Source organism: Marmota marmota, unplaced genomic scaffold (assembly GCF_001458135.2).
Source record: "Marmota marmota marmota unplaced genomic scaffold, marMar, whole genome shotgun sequence".
NCBI classification, from domain to species: Eukaryota; Metazoa; Chordata; class Mammalia; order Rodentia; family Sciuridae; genus Marmota; species Marmota marmota.
The window spans coordinates 3819576-3841718 of NW_025999999.1; the positions used below are offsets into that span (position 1 = coordinate 3819576).

At 42.5% G+C, this 22143-nt stretch overlaps 1 protein-coding gene across 6 annotated transcripts in view; it reads right to left on the reverse strand.

The window, feature by feature from the left end:
* Crtac1 (cartilage acidic protein 1) overlaps positions 1 to 22143 on the reverse strand; it is a 134428-nt gene that overhangs the window by 101237 nt on the left and 11048 nt on the right. For all 6 annotated transcript variants that reach the window (XM_048807104.1, XM_015494599.2, XM_015494601.2 and 3 more), the window contains exon 2: positions 14907 to 15106. In XM_048807104.1, coding sequence (XP_048663061.1) covers positions 14907 to 15106 — 200 coding nt within the window. The remainder of the gene's footprint in view (positions 1 to 14906; positions 15107 to 22143) is intronic.

The following is a 22143-nucleotide window of genomic DNA, read 5'->3' on the forward strand; positions in this document are numbered from 1 at the left end:
TAGCTAACTCCCTCCTCCCCCTTCTTTCATACTTTGCTGTAGCTTGGAGTGAAGGATAAGGATAACAGGTTACTGATAGAAAATATATATATTTAAAAAAACAAGTATAATTATGGAAAACATTATGGAAGTTCCTCAAAAATTTAAAAATATAACCGCCATATGATCCAGTAATCCCATAGTGGGTATGCATCCAAAGGAAATGAAGTCAGTATGTTGAAGAGACATCTGCACGCCCATGTTCACAGCAGCGCCACTCACAATACCCAAGAAATGAACCCAAGTGTCCACCAATAGAATGAACGGATAAAGAAAATGTGGGATGTAGATGCAATGAAATATTATTATCCAGCCTGAAAATCCTGTCATTTGTGACAACATGAATGGACCTTGAGGACCTTATGCTGATTGAAATACTGCATGATCTCACTGTTATGTGGAATCTAAAAATGTCAAACTCAGACAAGCAGAGACTAGAACAGTGGTTACCAGGGGCTGGGGTGAGGGGAGCTGGGGAGATGATGGTCAAAGGATACAAAGTTTTAGTTACACAGGAGGAGTAAGTTCAAGAGATCTATTGTACGGCAGGATGACTGCAGTTCCTAACAATGTATTGTGTTCTTGAAAATCTCTAAGAGCATAGATTTTAAGTGACTTCACCACACGCCAAAAATAAGCAAGTGAAGTAATGCATATGTTAATTAGCTCAGTTTAGACATTCCACAATGGATACATATTTCAAAACATCATGTTGTGCATGAAAAATATATACGGTTTTAAAATTTCAATTAAAAACAGAAACAAGGCTGTTGTTTGTACAACCAGTTGGTGGTGCATTGGGGGGAACTGCACTGCTTCTCTGAGTTGTTAGGCAGGAGCCAGGAAGAACCAGGACTGAGGCTCAATGATGTTGTCAGTCCCTTAGGACTATTCAGTCAACAAATAATTATTGTGCCTTAATGAAAGGGAAATGAACACAGGGACCTCGGCTGCAATTGTAAAAGATCAAACTCGAGACATCATAGAGAAATTCCATAGTGGGAAGAAAAAGTCACATTACTACAACTTCAGATGAAATTTAGTGTTTATAAGAAACTGGAATATTCATTGGGGACACAGCTCTGATAAGGGTACTGAACATGGGTAAGTATTTTCTTTCTTTCTTTGCGGGGTGGGGTACTGGGGATTGAACTCAGGGGCACTCAACCACTGAGCCACATCCCCAGCCCTATTTTGTATTTTATTTAGAGACTGAGTCTCATTGAGTTGCTTAGCGCCTTGCTTTTGCTGAGACTGGCTTTGAACTCATGATCCTCCTGCCTCAGCCTCCCAGATAAGTATTTTCTCTGAAGCACATACAGCATTCTGCTCTGTGGTTTTCCTACACGTCTCATCTGTCACATAACCAAGATGGCTTGAAGGAAGGGATCCGATTCTTGTATCTGCCAAAACCCTGAGCACACAGCTGTGCACAAGGTAGGGAGGCATAGAATTTGCTTACTGAATTGATTGATGTTGCTCTCAAGGTTAAGGTCCTTGAATCAATCAATCACTTCTGAGTGTAGTTAATGTTTATTATTTTTATTAGTTCTCTTACCTAAGAGCTTCCATCCATCCATAAGATCCCTGCCTATTTCATTTCATTGAACACTGACTATGTGCTAGGCACTGTAGATACACAGATGAAAATGAGAAAATTCTTGCCTTTAGGTGTCTGCCATCTAATGCGAGAGGAGAAATATTAAAAAGAATTATTGATAAGAATATATCATAATGTATGCAGAATGTCTACTGCTTAATTGAATAACATTGTGATAGTTCTTGGGTTGACTTTTTAAAAAAATTTGATCTGGTGAGCAAAATGTCTTTCAGAAACAGGTTAATATTAATAACAGATTATCAAGTGCTCTTATATATATTCTTAAGAATCTGTCCTCAGACTAGATAGCTCCAGGATCTCCTTTGGGACTGGATCATGCTTTGGTCTGCAACATAGCACCAGATAAGGGACTTGCTGTGGCTCAGAAAGGGGATGCCTATGTCTGATTTTTACCATGAGTTTTGGTATCAGATGAGAAAAGGAGCTCTAGAGGAAAAGGAAGGGGAGGAGGAATTATTGGGGGTATGCAAAGGTATTTCAGATCTGAATGAGAACTGCAGGAGACCCATAGGTCTGGGGACCTCGGGAGCAAGGACCATGCCTGATGCCCCCAGGATACTGAGTGTCCTCTTCATTCTTTCAGGTTCCTCCATGAATCAAGTGACAGGGCAGCTGGTAGCTGTGAACCCTTACAAATGAAGATCTACAAAGGAAGAGCTTTCCTTCTTAGATTCAAAGAAAGAATACTCAGATTAAAAGAATCCTAAATCACAGGGAACCCTAGAATAATCTCCAGTTGCCAAAGGGTTACTTTGATTGGCAACCCCACATTCTCCAAAGGAGAAGTATTCTTCCCTAAAAAAGGAATAAAGGTTCTGTGGAGGCCTAAACATCAGATCCTGCCACGGAACCCTGTGCAAGGAGCCCACCAAGGCAAAGCTGCTCTCCAGGAGAGCTCCCAGCTGTGGAAATGCTCAGCCTTTTGACTCATGGACAGCATACAGAGTAACTACAACCCCAGCACACGTCAAAAGGTCCTGAGTCCATGACCTCATATGGTTATAAGCATTCTATAAACAACATGGGAAGAGGGTTTGCATAGTCACATGCGTATAGTCATGTTTCCTTGGGTGGCAAAATCAAATGCCAGTGATGTTGAATAATATCATTTATACTGGCAATAGACTCTGATCTTGACTGTCCCATGTTCCTCCAGAGAGGCCCCATCGGAGGGTCTTGCCTGTCTTCATGAAAATGCCCCTTACTGCACATGCTTCTACACACACACACACACGCACACACACATACAAAATCACACTTCCATGTCTATCTCATGCTTAAGTCTCCCCTACTGTAGAGCTCTATTTTGTAAGAAATTATTATTGTTATTTTTCCAAGGATTGAACTCGGGGCACTCAAACACTAAGCCACATCCCCAGCCCTATTTTGTATTTTTAATTAGAGTCAGGGTCTCATTGAGTTGCTTAGCGCCTCACCATTGCTGAAGCTGGCTTTGAACTTGTGATCCTCTTGCCTCAGACACCTGAGCTGCTGGAGTAACAGATGAGCACCACTCTATTTTGTAAGAAATTATTTTAAGCATCTCTGAACAACTAAGGGAGAGGTTCTCATAAATATCACTTCCTTTAATTGTACGTAACCCCATGTCTTCTTGATAATAGAAAGAACATACGCTTTGGGGATCCTGTGTCAGGTGATTTCTGTTTCTATTTGTAAGCAGACCTCCCAAGAATCCTACTATTGTAGAACATGTAAATTTCAGATAAAACATATTTTTAATTTATTGCTGAGCTCACAAAGTTAAAGGAAATCTCCAAGAAGCACCATACCTACAGAAAAGTAAAACAAAATTAGATCTAGCAGCAGTGAGTGGTAAATCAATGGGAAAGAGGAGCCAAGATCACTCCGAAGAGTATTATTAACCCTTGAGCTGGCAGTAAGGTGAGAACACCGAACCCCAGAATCCTACAGTAAGCCAGGACCCTTGGAAAGAGCTAGAGTGTTTCCAGCATAGCAGGATCCCTGGCCCTCACTAGAGGTGGATACAAACTCTCTCTGGTAAGAATTATCTTCAATTTAGGCCTGTATAACTCCCACATTTCAAGATCAAACAAACATAAGGAGTCAAACCACTCCAAATAAGCAGTAAAAAAACCTAACGAAGAACATGTTTAACCCCCAAGTAATGAAGATATTAGAATCACCAAATACAGAATGTAATGATTGAGAAATGTTTAAAGAAAAAAAAAACGCAGGAAATCACAATAAGTGAATAAGCAATAAAATACTATCAAAAATTATTAAGAATATCTGGGGGGGGGGGGAAATGACCACACGAAACTCCTAGGAATGAAAAACAGTTTTCAAAATAAAAACTGAGTAGTTTAGATGCAATTGAAGAAAGAATCAGGAAACTGGAAGATACAGCTGGAAAATTATTCTGAATATGGCAGAGTAGAGAGACAGGAGATGAAATAATATGAGAAAGGTTAAGAGATTTGGAAGCTGAAATGAGAAATCCTGACATGTCTGAGTATAATCCCAGAAGAGAGTAAAGGAAGGGAAGAAATTTAAAAAGATGATGACTTGACAACTATTCAGATCTGATGAGAGACATGAATCCTCAGATGCAGAAAGTACAAGCTGAGTTGAGAGAGAGAGAGACAGAGAGAGATTCGTATCTATATATATGGGAGGAAATAAAAAATGCAAAAAAATGAAAAAGAGACAAGAAATGGATCATCTATAAAGGAATGCCATTACCAGTAATAGGCACATCAAAAGCAACAACATCAGCCAAAGGACAGTGGGTAACTATCAACATAAAATTTTGAAGACAGTAAAATGATCTTTCAAGAATGGAGATATAATAGATATATTTTTTTTTATTTAATAAAAACTGAGAGTTTACTATCATCCAGCATTCAGTAAAATAACATCCAAAGAAGAAGAAGAAACAAGATTACAGAAGGTATTTTTGAGATACAGGAACGAATGATGAACAAATAAATGGTAAAAATTGATGTAAATATAAAATAGTCTTTTTTATAATATCCTTATAACTTTGTTTTATTTATTTATTTTTATGTGGTGTTGAGGATCAAACCCGGATCCTCGCACTTGCTAGGCGAGTGCTCTACCTCTGAGCCACATCCCCAGCCCTAAAACAGAGTCTTTATATAATAGAAATAATAACAACATCAACAATAATCATAACTAGTAGGGTTAACAAAGGGAAGGATTTTAAAATACCGTACGTATGCCAAAAGAAGTATTCAGAGTTAAAATGTACTAAAGTCCTTGCTTGTAATATTGTAGAAGGGGGTGAAGGTAATTTTAGAGTTTTAAAAGTTAAAGTATTATCATAAAAGTTCAAAGTAAACTGCAAAAAGAACAGATGTAGAGGGCATAAACCCCAAATCAATACTGGCAAAAAATTAGACTTAAAAAACAAGAACTTTCCTCAAAAAAAGCCCTTCAATTAACTTTTTAAAAAGTAAGAAAGGAAAAGAAAAGAAACAATAAAAATGTGGATTGGAAAAAAAAATAATAAAAACTCTAACATAGCCAAGTTCTCATTAAATGGAAGCTGACCAAACTCAGCAAAAGGAAAGACATGATCAAACCGTTGAAAAAATTTCAACCACATGTATGCGGCACATAAAAAAAATTCACTTTGAAAAGCTCAATGTGAATGCATGCAAAAAGATAGACTTGGTATGCTGCCAGCTTTCTGTCACTAGAACAAATACCTGAGATAATTGACTTATAGGAGGAAAGGTTTATTTGGGCCCACAGTTTTGGAGGTTCCAGTCCATGACTGGTTAGCCTGTCACTTCTGAGCCTGGGGTGACCAGCCTATCACAGTGGAAGCACACGACAGGGGACACTCACCCCATAGCCAGGACATGAAAAAAGGAGAGGAAGAAGAAGCAGTTGGGGTCCCACTTCCCTCAGAGGGCACACCCCCAGTGACTGGAAGACTCCCTCCTGGGCCCCTCCTCCTGAATCTTCCACCACCTCCCCAGAGTGCCCAACTGGGGACGGTACCCTTAACACGTGGGCTTGTGGGGAACATTTTAAATCCAAACTATCGTACCTGGCAAATACTAACCCCAAAGGCAAAACCACTCTAATAATAGTGGACAAAGCATATTTAGGGATGGGTGAGTTTGCTGCATAATGATACTAGATCCACTCATCAGGGAGACACAAAAATGGTGACATTGCTCCAAATAAATTAGCCTCAAAATATGTAACACAAAAATCGACAGAATCAACAGGAAGAAATGGATCATCATAGTGAGGAGATTACAAAAAAGCTTCTCAGTTATTAAAAAGCCAAAGAGGGAAAAAAAGTAATAAAGATTATGATTGGAACAACACAAAAACAATTAATTGAATGGGCATATTCAGAATAGTATTTCCACCATTTACCATCTCAAGGACCCTAAACAGATTTCTGGGTCTCAGTTTCCTCATCTGCAAAGTAGGGACAGCATTATGTACAATGTTTTTTTTTTTTTTTTTAATCTATGCTAAGGCATCATTGGTGATGAGATTCGGCATATTTTACACACCTCTAGGAAAGGAAACTGCCAACTTAATGCAAACTGCCAAGTAGAAGTCACTTCTCATTTTAAAGATATTAAAATGTAAAAATATTTGCAATTTAGGATCAATGAAATGTAGCATATCCTGGGGACTGCCGCGATGGTTAAAATGAGAAGATGTGAGTAAAATACCTGACACCTGTTACTTCTGCTCTCTACCCCTTTAAACCTTGAGTCCATAAAGGTGAACATCACCCAGGGAGATCAGGGCAAATTTTGGAAGCAGAAATGTTTGCTTTCAGCTTCTTCATATCCTTTTGTGTTTTTTCTAGATACATGTACCTCAAAAATAACCTCTTCCTCAGAGGGAAAAATTAAGACAGAGCCATAGCATTCCTTGTAAGGAAGTGGGAAAACCACCTGCTCTCAGGTCAGCAGGAGTGTGGAGGAGAAGAGAAAAGCACAGGAGAGGGAGGCTGGGGTCAGACCCGCCCCGGAGCCAAGGTGATTCTGGGAGTGGAAGCTGAGTATGTTCCGAAGGGCAGAAGCAGGAGGCCCAGAGGCAGGGCTGTGGAGGGCTAGCTTCAGCACTCCCCTGCCTGGGCCGGGACTCTGAGGCCTGCAGCGGATCCCGTGGGACCAAGAAGGCCTCTTCCCAGCCCATCACTCAAAAAATGGGGAGAAGAGAGGCTTTGAGGGGAGTGGTGGGAGACAGCACACACATCTACTTTCTGAATGGATGAAAAATTCAGATTACTAAAAGTAGCTTTGCTGTTTTCAGCAGAGGCATTTTTAGTGTCTTAATTATATTACTATTTTTGAATGGCTTTTTATAAAAACTCTTCCCTTTTTTCAATGAAAATCAGGGTTTTTTTTTTTTTTGTTAAAATGCCTTTAAAAAAAAATAACCGTAAAAACAAACAAATGACAACAAATAAGCCTAATACAATCTTTAACTTAGAGAGGCCTTTGTCCCTTGGTAAACATTCTTGAGCTACCTGTCCTTCTGAGGCCTTCCAAATACCCTCTTCCAGGTCTTTGTGATGCATAGCCAGAAGCCCTCTGGACTACCTGTGACCTCTGATCTCTGACCTCTGACCTCCAAGAATGCCTGCATCTATGGGGTGGCATGGGTCAGTTAGGACCTCACCCAGTTTGGTTGTATTTGTCCTACCAAGGACAATGAGATCTCTCCCCAGCTCCAACCACCCATAGAACTGGATGTCAAAGTGAGTTGCAGGGTAAATTAATTTGGAGGGTCAGCAATGAACAAAGTGTGCTTTTAGGAATCCTTTTCAAATCTGCACATGTTCCTATGACAGGGGGTTGACACTGACTTTAAAAAAATACATTTGTTGGTGAAGTGCATTTTATCATTGTGAAATTATAAAAATAATGCTGTTAAAATTCTCTGAGGTAACGGTCGTCACCTTTCTGAAAAATGACACCAAAACCTTCACCTTTCACCTATTATATTTGTTTCCTACGGTGGCTATGAAAAATCACCACAAACTAAATGGTTTAAAACAGTACAAATTGATTATCTTGCAGTTCTCTGTGTTAGGAGGCTGACATTGGTCACACTGGACTGAAACCAATTTTGGCAGGGCTGCATTCCCTTTTGGAGACTCTGGGGTAAATCTCCTCCTTACCTCTTCCAGCCTCTAGAGGCCTCCACATTCCTCCGCGCTCAGCTCCTCTCTCCATCTTCCATGCCAGGAAGGGAGAGGTGAGTCCTCACAAGGAATCTCCCTCGCCTCCTCTTCTGTCTCTCTTTTTCCACTTTAAAGGACCCTGTGATTACACAGGGCCCACTCAGATAATCCAGGATAAACTCCGCCTCTCAGAGTCATTAACTTGATTATTATCTACTAAGTCTCCTCTGCCAAGTAAAATAACATATTCCTGGGTTCTAGGAATTAGGAGGTGGGTGTCTTTGGGTAGCTATTATTCTACTTACCATACCTGGGGTAATGAAGACACAGGGCCTCAGACCTTTGAGCTGGCCAGGGAAATCTAATTTAGGGGAAGAGGACAGAGGTAGCATTTTTGGCCCTTGCTTAGGACTGACCAGGGCTGAGAGGAAAGAGGTATCCAAGCAGCAATGAGACATCTCTGGTAAGCCCGCCATGCACTGCTGAGTGACCTTTTTAGGAACGTTTTAAGAATGGGTTAATAAGCCTTGGCTTCTGTTCCAACTTTTGTCTTGTTAGTATTCAAACTCAGGGGCAGTCTATGCTGAACCACAGCAGAAGAATTGGTACCTGCAATCTTTTTTTCCATGATACCGATGACAATGAATCTCAGGGTTAAGGGTGACCCATTTAAGAAACATATTTTTGCAGAGGAGGCTTTAGAGGAAGTCCTTTTTGCAGTTTGAATTAGAAAGTATTGAAGTTCCTGAATTCAGTTTTTAACATCAGCAGCTTCTTTTGCAGATGGAGAATAGCCTCTTCTTTTCCTTCTTGGCACTGTTAAATCTAAATTGATAAAGTTCAGACCCTGGAACATATGTAGCTGTACACACAGTAGGTGCTGAAACAGCCATTGAATCAAATAATCCCCAAACCGATCTTTTATTTTTAGTCTCTGAATCAATAGAAAAAGATTGAAATTGAAAACAATTTGGTGATACCCTATTAAGACTGAAAACATACATATCCTTGATCCAGCATTTCCACTTATTGGTCTCTATCCTAGAGGAAAATTGGTGTGTGTGTGTGTGTGTGTGCGCAAGGCTGTGCAATCAGTGCAGCATTGTTTGCAGTGGTCACAGATTAGAAACCGCTTACATGCCACTCACTTGAGAAACAGCAAAATATATACAGTATATCCACACTGAGCAATGGCAAAAAAAAAAAAAAGCTTGATCAATATGCTTGGACATATTAAACAGTGAGAAACAAATGAAATAATATGTATCAGTGTGATTCCTCCAAAAAATTACATATCTTGTTATCTATGTGTACTATATATGAATATCATGGAAATTTATGTAACAGAATCCCTCTCTCTCTATCTTTATCTATTTCTGGAACCATAAACACCAAACTGAAAATAATTATTCTTCCAAGAGGGGTCTGGGATGGAATTGGAGTAGGGGTCCCAGGATGGGAAAGGTAGATTTTTACCTCCATCTATATTGTGTGAGATATATATACTTTTGCAGTAAGTTTTGTATTTAAGTGTAATTAAAAGTAAAATAGGTTTTAAGTTTAAAAAAAGAAAAACTGAAGCAATCTAACATTTTAAGATAATGTCAAAATTGATGATCAAATCTATTCTTTCTTTTATAAAACAATAGAACTAAAAGTTCAAAAATATTTATTCCCATTTATTGAAAGCATATGTATGTATATACATAGTATACCTAAATACATTTGTATACATATTTACACCTATATATACATATATACCTATATATATATACCTATCTATACATCATATGTATGGGTAAGAATATATACTACATGTGTCTATAGTTATGATAACATGTACAAATGCTGTCTTAGTTAAATCATAGATAAATATCCTGTTCCTTAACATTGTTCTTATTATTTTAATGGCAAAATATCTCCTATATGATCATGATTAATCTGGTAATTGAATACAGTTTGCCTTTTAAACAATTCAATTAACTTTAGTAAATTAAAAAAGTTTCCTGACATAATTGCAAAATTAGGAAGGGGGAAAAAAAAAGCCCTGCTTCACAATATGTAACATCCCTTTAAATGAAACCCTTCCAAGTGTGAAGAATGCGTTAAGGTTTTATCAAATGAATGCTCTTTGTGTAGAAAAACCGATCTAAATCGTGATTTAAACTTTACAACCACTACCCTCTTTCCATTTGAGCAGACGCCTGGTGGAGACTGAGAGGGCAGGGGGGTTATCTCAGACCTCCGGGGATATCCCGGGAAACAAAGCTGCTCTGTAGGAATTGTACAAAATTGACACCAACAGGAATTCCTTTCCAGACTCGGTGAGACTGTGAGGCTGTAGATTGGTGTTGAGTTCCACTGAGAAAAAGGGAGGCCACCGGGCTTTCCATTTACCCGGGGAACCGTTCCTGAAGATCCTCAGTGGTTCGTGCGTGCGTGGCCGTCTCTGGGGGTGATCAAATCCAACCCTCACCCCGCGGGGAGGCGGCTGTACACAGACCGCAATCATGCACCTGCCGCTTAACAGATAAGCCCTCCAAATGCGGAGGCACTCGCCCAGCTGTGGCGGAGGAGCAGAGCGAGCCGACCCGATCCCTCCCCCTTCCCCGCAGAACAAAGGGCGGTCATTTTCTGCTCCTCCCAGAGTCAGAGGCACGAACACGCCTTCCATCACAATTAACTCAAGAATCCGAAACACAACACAAACCCACCGCAACATGCTCAAAATCAATGCCGTCAATATCCAGAACGAGAATACCAAAAAAAAAAAAAAAAAAAGGGCAAAACAAAACAAACCTATTCAAAGAGTAAATACTCAAAGCAACAGGGCTTGAGTCAGACACAGTGACTCAAGGTCAACCAATCCAAGACAAGTTCAAGTACTAGCCGCCTTATAAACTGAAGAGCTGGCCATTATCCCAGGGGTTGCAAAGGTAAGTGACTTCAGGGGGCCAGGTAATGGAAAGATCCATAAGATAATAGAAGGTGGGCCTGTCATGAGCAAGACAGCAGGTGCTCCAGAGAAAGGCATTCAAATTCATTTTTTTTTTTAAATTTCAACTCCTGCTACATGATTCTTAAACAGAATCTACAATCAGAGAAAGACACAGGGTTAAATATGGGTGTAGAGTGAAAGAAACAAGAATGAGAGTCAAAATCGGAAATGTTGCCAAGGAGTCCATGTGGGCTGAAAGGCAGGGCAGTGATCCTAGCTGTCATTATTTGAAAGGATGGTGACCACTTGGTTTTCATCTTCAAAGGCAATAGCAAAACAAAAGCTAAAAGAAATGGCCGATTAAGCTCTAATATGAGGGATTCAGATGAGTCAAATCAGTTTTTGACATAAGTAACTATTGAGCTGGATTGCAAAATGATTGCACACATTTCCTTGGATGGCTCTCTGTAAATGGAGCTTCCAAATACTTTAGGTGTGGCTTTACTGGAAGGCAAGGGGTGGGACAAATGACCTCCCAAGGTCCTGATTTAAATATGTCTGTATAGTCAACTCTTGGTTATCCAGCCCCAAGGAGGAGACAGTGACAAATCATCCTAAGCTGGAGATAATAAAAAGTTATATTTGCCTTTGGAATGTATTTTGGTACTTAAATTAGAACGTGTCTGTCTGATGCTCTGAGAATTCACAATGCTTCACAACAGCCACAAAGAAACTCTGACCTGGGGCTGGGAGGCTGCCTGATTTTGCCATCCTGTCCTCTGCGTAACTCTTATCCTTTGCTGAGGACGAGCAAGGAATGCCATCTTTCAGAATAACAGCCAGCAGCTCAAGCTTCCTCAGACAGAGGCTGCCTGTCACAAGCCCTTCCCTGGGAGGAAAGACTGGGGTCTTTCTCCAGGTCTCACCCACAATCAAGTGCTGCTTGTTCTGGTTCTTATTTCCAGAGGACTACTCCAAAGTCCTACAGGACCCACAGGAAGCATCAAGCTAGACAAGGGTTAGGTATCTACTCTAAGTTCAGTACAAATGATGATCTAGCTTCTCCGCCTCAGAGGACACAAAAGCAAATGTCTTGAGTGCCTTGGAAGAGGAGGAGAAAAGGACTTCATTGAAGAGGAAGATGAAACGCAGGCCCAGTGCTTAGAAAGAAAGAAATTGCAGGAAATGTGGGAGCAAGCCCCTGCACATCAGCGGATGGGTGGGATGGAGACCCACACTTGAAGTCACATTTGCTCTGCGACTGACCTCAGCATATGGTTTCGGGGTGGGGGCACGTGAATAGCGCATCATCTTTGACCTGGAAAGGACAAGGAGACACCAAAAATTCTATGGTCAAATGGTTCTGCTTCTTCCCAAAGAGACCTAGGCCAGGACCAGCCTGGGGACAAGACCTTCTCTGATAGATCGGTTCTTTGCAGCTGAAAGATGAATCATGAGGAGGGTGGTGCAGCCAGAGAGATGCCAGGGAAAGGGGCAGGATGGTGAGGAAATGAGACAAATAAGCTTCCAGAGGCTACTGCTCTTCTGTAGGGGGCAGGTTCAGCTCTTCAGGCCTTTTCTGCACCTCCCTCTGCAACCCATGGAGAAAAGTGAGCAACGGAGCAGGAAAAATCATAGGGTCTCCTGACGTGGCTGGAGAGAGGGAGCACCAGGTTGTGTGAACCAGAGCTGGCTTCGTGGCATAAGTGGACACGATTTACTGAAATCAGAGATGCCTGTGGAGACAGTGAGAGCCTTTTCACGTGCTGGGCCCTGTAGCTCCTTCCAGGTGTCCCAGAGGAAAGGAAACGAGGGTGAGGAGACCTGTTCACATCTAAGGTCTTGTTTTTTCCATATTAATTTATGGGAATACAAGGTCCTACCATCAACCAAGATGAAAGGACAGCATGTTCATAGTAGTAGCTTGGGGCTGGGGGTGGGCATGCATGGGAGGAGAGGGATGGTTGATTGCCTGCTGTTCTCTGTCTTCTGTCCCCAGGGTCTACCAGGGGGAGGCTGAGGTCACACGGCAGGAGACAGGGCCCACGAGAACATTTCAGAAGGACATCAAAGTCCTTTAACTGGAGACTTTGGCATGGTGGAACATGGCTTTGGAAGTCTGGCTGGGCACAGACTTGGCCAAGAGGGCTTCTCCTTGATTCAGAGAGAGATCGGGCAGTCACAGGGCAGAGCACAGGACAACTGCGCAGCCCACAACTCTGCTCAGCTCACCTCGGGTGAAAAGGGTTGCTACCATCATTCCTAGTTCCTCTTTTCCTGTCACAATCTGCTTTTTAGTTTTTCCATCTGGAAAACCAGAACTGAACTGTCCAATCTAAATGTGGATATTTAACTAAAATTAAATCAGATTAATAATTCAGTTCTTTGATCGCACGAGCCATATTTCAAGTGGTTAACAGCAATATGTGGCTAATGGACACCAAGCAGGGCGGTCCCAATGGAGAATGGTTAGGTCTTCATGGGAAGTTCTATAGGATGGCACACTTCTTCGGTCTATAATCTAGTACTGCTCCTCTTCACAGCATAGAAGAAATGGATAGTAAAAGAAGAAATACACTTTATAAAGTATCTGTCCTCTACATCATCACTACTGATCCTTGTGATTGCCCTGTGAGGTATGTAGGTAGATTTCAATATGCTCATCTTATAGATGAACAAAGTGGGTCTGCGGAGTTGAATGAATTCACAACTATTGGGTTAAGTATGGTTAAAATCAAAACTGGGTCTTCCACAGGGCAGGGTTTTGCAAGTTAGTAATCCCAGCAACTTGAGAGGCTGAAGCAGGAAGACCACAAGTTTGAGGCCAGCTTCAGCAACTCAGTGAGGCCTGTCTCAAAATAAAATTTAAAAAGGGCTGGGGATGTAGCTCAGTAGTAGAGTGCCTCCGGGTTCAATTCCTAGTACTTAAATAAATAAATAAGATTTAAAAAAAATAAAACCAGGTCTTCCATTTCCAAGGTCATGCTTTTTACTGTTACCTGCAACTGCTACAAATAATGTTACCTGCTGGTACTTTGTTCAGTCCCTCCATAAAACTCAGACCTCCCAGAATGAGGCCGAGAGGCCCCTGTAGTGTTTTTATTGATTGACTGATTTTTGAAGTGATAACTAAGCTTGGTACAGTGCAGCTTGATAGCTCAAGAGTTAGGCAGCCTTAAGGTTCAAGTCCTGACTCGTCCAACTTACTATTTATTTACTTAACAAGAGAGCAAGCTGCTTACTATCTCTGAACCTCAATTTCCTCTTCTCTAAATGGGGATGACAGTGTTGTCAGGACGATGGAATAAAACAATGCATGCAAAATAAGATGATGGACAGGACCTGACACATAGTAGTGTTCGATAAATAATAATTACCAATGGGGATTGGCAGAATTGACAATGCACTGTCACGTGCAATAGGCTTTTGAAATTTCAGGACAGGTCATTACAGCTACCTCCCCCCAGTTTTTATAGAACATGCATTTGAATCAGTGAATAAGGCACTCACTCAAGATCATACAACTAGAAAGTTGTACACCTAGGGCTCTCTCTCTCAAGCTATTTGAACTCCAAGTCTACGTGTTTCTTATAATACAAGGTTGCTTTTTCTTGAGAGAAGAGAGCAGTGGACCCCAAGGCATGGTGAAAGGAGATTTAACAACACCTCTTGACTTCCATCTTCTCCTCTTTGAAATGAGCAACTGTTTTCTCAGTTTTATGCAAATTACATAGTGCAAAGCAGGCTGAGCATCTCCTCATACCTGGCTGCCATCTTTAAGCCACTCCTATGTATATCTCCTACAGCCCCCCCCACTCCGGGAAGCAGGTAATTCCTGTATGAGCCATAAATATAGTGGGAAGAGAGAGTCTTGAAGCCCCAGAAAACCCTTGCATCAAACAGCCTCCATCCACACTGCCGTCCTTTCCAACTTCCTGCTGTGGCAAAAGGCGAAGCCACAGCAACCCCCACCCAGGCCAACCCAGCCAGGCTGTGGCTGAGCTGCGGAGGATCACAGGGCGATGACTGAGAATGTGTGTTGTCACAAGTCACTGGGTTTTGGAGTTATTTGTAACACAACCATATCACAGCAAAAGCCAGCTAATATATCTGTCACACCTTGGGTGGGAGGCACTTACCCCGCCACAACAATCTCGAAGTCCCCATCGTGGTCCACATCAGTGACCGCCACACCGTAGTTGAGCTGAGTGGGGTTGCTGTCATAGTCAGGGGGTAGAACTGAGTTGGTGACTGCAGTGAACATGGGTTCAGTCCTCTGGGACCCCTCAGTGGGGGGCAGAAACCACAGCAGTAGCGGGAACAGTAGCATCCCGGACACCTGAAACCAAAAGTCATGAACATTACTGGAAGATCCTGAAGCCGAAGTATCCCAGGGAAACCCAGTCCCAGGTCAGCCCAGAAGTGCCTTTCTCTGTTGCGGCTATAGCTCAGTGGTAGGGCTCCTGCCTAGCATGTGTGAGGCCCTGGATTCAATCCCTCGTACCACACAACACACACACACACACAAAATAAGAAGTGCCTTCTCCCCTCTCATGCCACACTATTCCACAAGCCTTTACAGACCTTTCCCTACATTGCAACCTGCCCCATCACGGTGGAGCACCTGCCTTCTCTTTCTATAGCGCCTATCACCATAAAACATACAATATAATTTACTTACTCATTAAACTTATTTACTATCTTCCTTTGCTACAATATAAGCTCCACTTGAGCAAGGAACTTTGTGTGTTTCATTCATGAAGGACACCAAGCCAAGGGCAGGGTACACGGTAGGCACCCAATATGTATTTGAGGAAGGAAGGAAGGAAATATACACAGGCATCTTCCACATTCTGGGAGAAATATTGAAAAAAAAATGCAGAAAATAACCACTCTCAAAGAGTGCAGAGGTGAGGCTAAGACCCCCATGAGCATCCAGGCCTAGAACAGCAGAGGCAGGGGGCTGTCTTCCTGTGGGGTGTTGGTACAGACTCCAAAAGTAGCTTGAGGGGAATCTGTGACTTGCAAGTTCCCTGAGCCAAGATCCCTCCCAAAGGCAGCCGGCCATTGCCTCCAGACCAAGAAGCAGCCAGTCAGGGGATGCATTCCAGCAAGGTCTGGCGGGTAGCACATCATTCACTTGGAGAAATTAAACCATTGCGTGCGTGTTTTATTATAAATTAATTATGTATAATGCATTGTATAATTCATTATTATATCTCTAACATAACTCAGGGTGTTGCCAAGCAGCCTGGGGCCATGGGAGCCGGTGGCACTCACCCAGGAGACAGATGAGAATGGCCAGGGAGGTGGAAGGACTCCACCCTCTCTGAGCCTGAGCAAGGGAGGCACTTGGAATGCTCCAGATGGCGCTGCCCTGAGACTCTGCCCGAAGGCGGAGAATCAGACCTCGGAGTGTTCCAAAAGCTTGCTGGGACATCTCACAGAGTCTGTGCAGGTCCAGTCCTGCCAGGCAAAGTGTATCTTCCCGCCTTCAGAAGGCAGCAAACCTCTTCCTGATGGGACTTTTGCTGCTGGTTCGACAGTGCGTCTGGCGGCTGAGAACAAGGTTGACTGAGACTGACGTCTTAATGAGGGAAGAGCAAGGAAGATCTGAAGACTGTCTCCCTACATGGAGACAGACGCTTCTGCCAGCAAATGAGCTTGCTCCAGGTCAAAGGCCCAGAGACAAAAATGAAAGGCCCAGGCACTGCCTTCAGAGCCAAAATCGGAAGCCTCCCTGGTGCCGGGCTGGAGGAGAGGCCGGAGAGAGACCTGGGGCGGGGCTCCAAGTGCAGGGCAGAAACTGCTGGTGAGCCTTGGGCGAAGGAGGTCTTGCATCGGGTGCATGTTGGGAGTTGCACTACCAGATCTGAGTTCATTTCAAAGAACAGAAACTTCTGAATAAGACAGCAGCTTCTACTGGACTGTCTAGTCACGAAAGGCAAATGCATCACCATAAGAGTTGTATGACTTGGCAGGCAGTTTGGTTGGATAAAGGAAACTCATAATCGGATAATGAGTGGCTGGGGGTGGGGGGAAGATAAAGAGTGTTTAATAACCTGTGTAAAGACGTGATGAAATGTTGCATGGGTTTGAGTCACTGGACTTTTCAAGGTATGACTTCTATTGAAGGGACAGCAAATGAGTTTCAACTTGAGAACCAAACCCAAGAGACTGGCAGCGGCTGCGAAGAGTTATCAGCTTACAGCATCTGCAATGAGTGTGGAAGAGGAAAGTGGCATTGGGTGTGCCTTCCAGAAGCAAGTTCCTCAGAAGCATATACCTACTATAATTTGAGTCAGTGCCACCAGGCATTGGGTCCTGTTCAAGTAATACAAGCCTGGCTGTTAGAAATTTTCTAATGAAGACTGTGAGGGGCAAGAACTGTGATCCAGTCTCTTGCTTTCTATCTGTTCTCTGAAAAGTTAAGCTTTTAATGAAAGGAGCTAATTGGGGGGAAAAAAACTATTCTGTGTTACTCATTTCAGATAAATAACTAAAAGCAAGATGAAAAAGAAACAGGGCACTTCTAGGTCAACCTCTCTTTTTCTTGGTGATCTTGAACAACACAACCTTTTGGGTCCCAGGTTTCTCCTCCAAAATGAAGGCTTGGAGATCTCTAAAGGTCCTTCCTGGTTCTAAAATTCTGTGATGGTTTAAAGGATTTTCTTTGGGAAAAAGACCTTCAGCAACCCCCTGCCCCCCAACACACACACAGCTTCTTCTGTAATCTTCAAACCAACCTGCACGGTTTTCTTTTCTCAGCATATTAAACATGTTTGAATAAAATAGCTTTCCAGGAGGGTCCTACAGTAGTTCCCTCAAAAGGTCCAAGGCTAGAGAGAAACAACCAGCATGAATGTGGATCCTAAATTCACTCAGAAGGCAGAACCAGTGGCAGGGGTCCCCCCTGGCAAGCGGGGCAGGGGGAATGTGTCCTTTATATTTCATTCTCCTGACATGCCAAAGTCAGCCCACGTACCCACCAGGGCTCCTTGGTTCTAGTGGAAAGTTAGCTGGTAAGGGGTGTGCTATCTTGCTGGTGGATAAGGAAACAGTGCTGATGAGGAAGTTTAGGAGACGGTTGATAAGTATCAACCTCTCATCTCAGGACTCAGATGGAGGAAATCATCAAAATGCTCCTCCACACCCCGGCTACCCAGAATGAACCAGGGACTAGAGAATCAACACGGGAGTCTGTTAGAATGCAGAATCTTGGGCCCCACCCCAGACTTAACAGACCAGAATATGCATTTTAATAGGATGTTAGGTGAACTGAATGCACACTAAAATGAGAAAAACATTGCTCAGTCTTGGCTGTACATCAGATTCACTCGGGGAGTTTTTAAAAAATTCTCACGCCTGACAATGATTCCTTGGATAAGACACCCAAAGCACAGTCAGTGAAAGAAAACGTAGATAAAATAGGCTACGTCAAAATTAAAAACTTTTGTGCATCAGGGACTAGCAAAAGAATGAAAAGACAACCTATAGAATTGGGGGAAGATATTTACAAATCATAAATCTGATTAGATATTAATATCCAGAATATATAACTAAAAAACTCCTAGGACACAACTGAAAATGAAACTATTTGATTAAAAATGGGCTAAGGACTTGAATAGACATCTTCCCAAAGATATACAAATAGCCAGTAAGAAAATGAAACATCACTAACTACATAGTAAATACCAACAAAACCACAGTGACATGTCGTTTCACACCCATTAAAATGGTTGTGATTAAAAAAAGAAAAAAAAAACAATGTTGATGAAAATGCTGGTAGGAATATAAAACAATCCAGCTGCTGTGGAAAAGAGTATGGTGGTTCCTCAAAAATTCCAAAATAGAATTACCATATGCTTTCGCAATTCCTCTTCTGAGTAAATACTCAAAACCATTGAGAAAAGATGGCTTAAGAGATATTTGTACACCCATGTACATGGCAGCATTGTTCACAATAGTCAAAACGTGCAAGTAACCCAAGTGTCCTTGGGTGGATAAGAGGATAAACAAAATATGGCATGTACATACAATGAAATACTATTCAGCCTTAAAAAAGAAATTTGATATTACATATAAGAGGTTGTGAGGGGAATGGGAAAATAAACAAGGAGAAATATGAATTACAGTGGATGGGGTAGAGAGAGAAGATGGGAGGGGAGGGAGGGGGGATGGTAGAGGATAGGAAAGGTAGCAGAATACAACAGTTACTAATAGGGCATTATGTAAAAATGTGGATGTGTAACCGATGTGATTCTGCAATCTGTATTCGGGGTAAAATTGGGAGTTCATAACCAACTTGAATCTAATGTATGAAATATGATATGTCAAGAGCTTTATAATGTTTTTCAACAACCAATAAAAAAAATTAAAAAAAAAAGAAAATTATAAATTATAAAAACACAATGAAAAAAAAAAAGAAATTTGATGTGGATGAATCTTGACCTTGTACTAGTGAAGTAAGCTAGACACAAAAAGACAAATGTTGTTTAATTTTACTTCTGTGGGGTATCTAGAGTAATCAAATTTATGGGCAGAAAATAGAATGTGGTTTCCAAGAGCTGGAGAAAAGGGAGAAAGTAGAATTAGTGTTTAGTGAGTATAGGGTTTCAGTTTGGGATGATGAAAAGCTCGGACAACAGACCGTAGCAGTGGCTGCACAACAGTGTGAAAGTATTTAATGCGACTGACTTGTTCACTTAAACATGAGGAAATGGCAAATTTTACGTTTTGTATATTTTACCACAATCAAAGATGAGATGCCTGCATCTCATCCCAAGATCCTATGACTTAACTGGCCTAAGATGCAGTCTGCGCTTGGATTTTTAAAAGTTCCCATGTGGTTCTAATATGTTGCAAAATTTCAGAAACACTATTCTGTACCAGTGCTTCAGGTTCCTCAAACTTGAACGTGTGCATGAATCTCCTAGTGGTCTTGTTAAAATGCAGATTCTGATACAATAACTCGGCTGCAGAGCCCAAGATTCTGTATTTCTAGCAAGCTCCCAGGTGGTGTAGGTGATGCTGATCCATAAACCATACATTGAGTAGTAAGATTCTTTACCACAGCTCCCAAAGTCATGAAACCAGGCTGTGTGCTACAGTGAAGGTACAAGATTGGTTCAAGAACCTTCTGCTCTGCTTCTAGAACTAAGGGATTGAAATCAGTCACTAAGCAATGCAATCCCCAGGGCCACCCAGACTCAGGTCTTGGAACACTCAAAGTAGTAGCTGTCTTTAGTTCAAGGTCAAATTACCACAATGGATTCAGAAGGACAAATGGATTCTGGTTCTAGGTTTTGTGAAGAGGTGAGAAGAGGGGAAGAGTTGAAACTGGAGGGGGTCAGTCCAAGGAGACAAAGAGATAGATGTCAGCGAAAAGAAGGGCCCAGAGAAAATGGATATGAGCAGGAATTTGTAGGCCAAGGCAGGGACACATGCCAATGTGTTCCCAGAAACCACCATCGGAAGTGCCCTATTACTATTTGTTGAAGTAAGGAAAGAAGGAAGGAGTCGAAATAATAATATAAATCAGCAGAAACCATTTGCAACTCATCATAGGTGTCTAGAAACTTCTTTCTCTAAATCAACGCTTCTCAAACTGAAATGTGCTTGACAATCACCTGAGGATCTTGTTCAAATGCAAGTTCAGGTTCAGTTGATCGGAATGCCTAACACACTGTCATGAGATGCTCGGGTCGCTGTCTGCAGACCTTTCAGGAGCAAGGGTCTTGACAGGTGGCTCCCAACCCCAGTTACTCAACAGAATCACCTGGGGAGCACTGAGAAATAAGCTGCTGCCTGCGCCCCTCTCCCAGAGTGTGACTTAATTGGTCGAGGGTGGGGTTTGAGCGCTGTATCTTTTTAGAAGCTTCCCAGACGATGTTAGTGGGCAGTCGGGTTGAGAAGCACTGCCCCAGACTCGTGGTCCCCCCATGGGAGTGTAAGCTGCAATCTGATTTGAAGTGAAAAATGTTTTTGCTACTAAAATTCATCATCGGCTTGTTGAAGTATTTGAAGAAAATCTATTTAGCCAGAGAGTGTCAACAGAAGCGGGAGATATGAAGTTTGAGGAAGAAAGCACAGCAAGTGGATACTGCCTGAAGCAGAAGGGCAACGGGTGCCCGGAGTGACCTCGCATTTGATATGGCTGGCTCGGGAAGCCTCCTGTCACACCACTGTGAACATCTGAATCCTTTGGGAGAGCAGGTAGGAAAGTTAAAAATAGAAAGGAAAAATGGGTTGAATTGAGCATTTCTGATTTCTTGAATGCTGTGCATCAAGCACCTACATGGTACAGTACTATCAGTGGTACTCACTGGTGGGAGTAGCACCTAAATAATATGCCGAGTACTACATGGTATATAGCATGTGCTAGTACACAGCACCAGTACTCTAGTACACAGCACCAGTACTCTAGTACATAGCACTAGTGCTCTGGCACACAGTGTGTAGTACTCTATGCACTATCTGCTAGAGATGCAGTGAAGACTAGGATGTAAAGATGAATGAAACCTGGTCCATGCCTTGCAGAGCCCTGCCAACAGGCAGTGGAGCAGGTGTGATGCCCTGTGTGGGGGCCATGGATGGCTGTCCAGGGTCAGAGCAGCCCAGAGAAGGCAAGACTAAGCAGCAAAGGCAGAGCTTGGGCAGAGGGGCACAGGGTCAGAGCACATGGTGCCTCAGTAAGGAACGTGTGCTTCTCGCACAGGCAGGGGAAAAGGGGGAAGAGACTGGTCTTCGTAAGGGCCAGAGGTGGTGGAACTTGTGGTTCAGGCTGTAAGAAGAATTGCTTCATCATAATAATTTCTTTAAAACGCTCCATAAGCAAACTTTTTGAACAATCCTCAGCAAGATGAAGAGAGCCCAAAGCCTAGAGTCAGCGACCTGAATTTGAAGTTCAAGCCCACCGCAAACCAGCCAGTGACCTTGGTGGGTTGTTCCACCTTTCTGATCTCCTGTGACTTCATGTGAAACATAGGCTCGCCTGACCTGCCCAGGGGTTAAGTGAGTCTCCATGAAAGCCTGGCAGGGAGCCTGGTGGGAGGCAGCCTCGAGGCTCATCTCCCATAGTGAAGGGTAGAGAGTCTTCATACATTGGCTCAGGGTCACATGCAGCCAAACTCAGTTTTCTGTGGCCTCGGGACTTTCCTGAATTGGGTCTGAAAACTGGTAACCAAGCAACCTGGATTCTCCACTGTGGGGTCAGGCAGCTTACAGCAGAGGCTTCCAGGGCAATTTCCAGGGCAAGCAGTTCTTTTGCAATTATCCAAGGAGCAAGGACACACCCCAAGCACTCACAAAAGCAAGAGGCTGGAAGGCTTCAGATGTTGATAGCGAGCAGAGTAATGCAGACCCCTTCCAGACTCT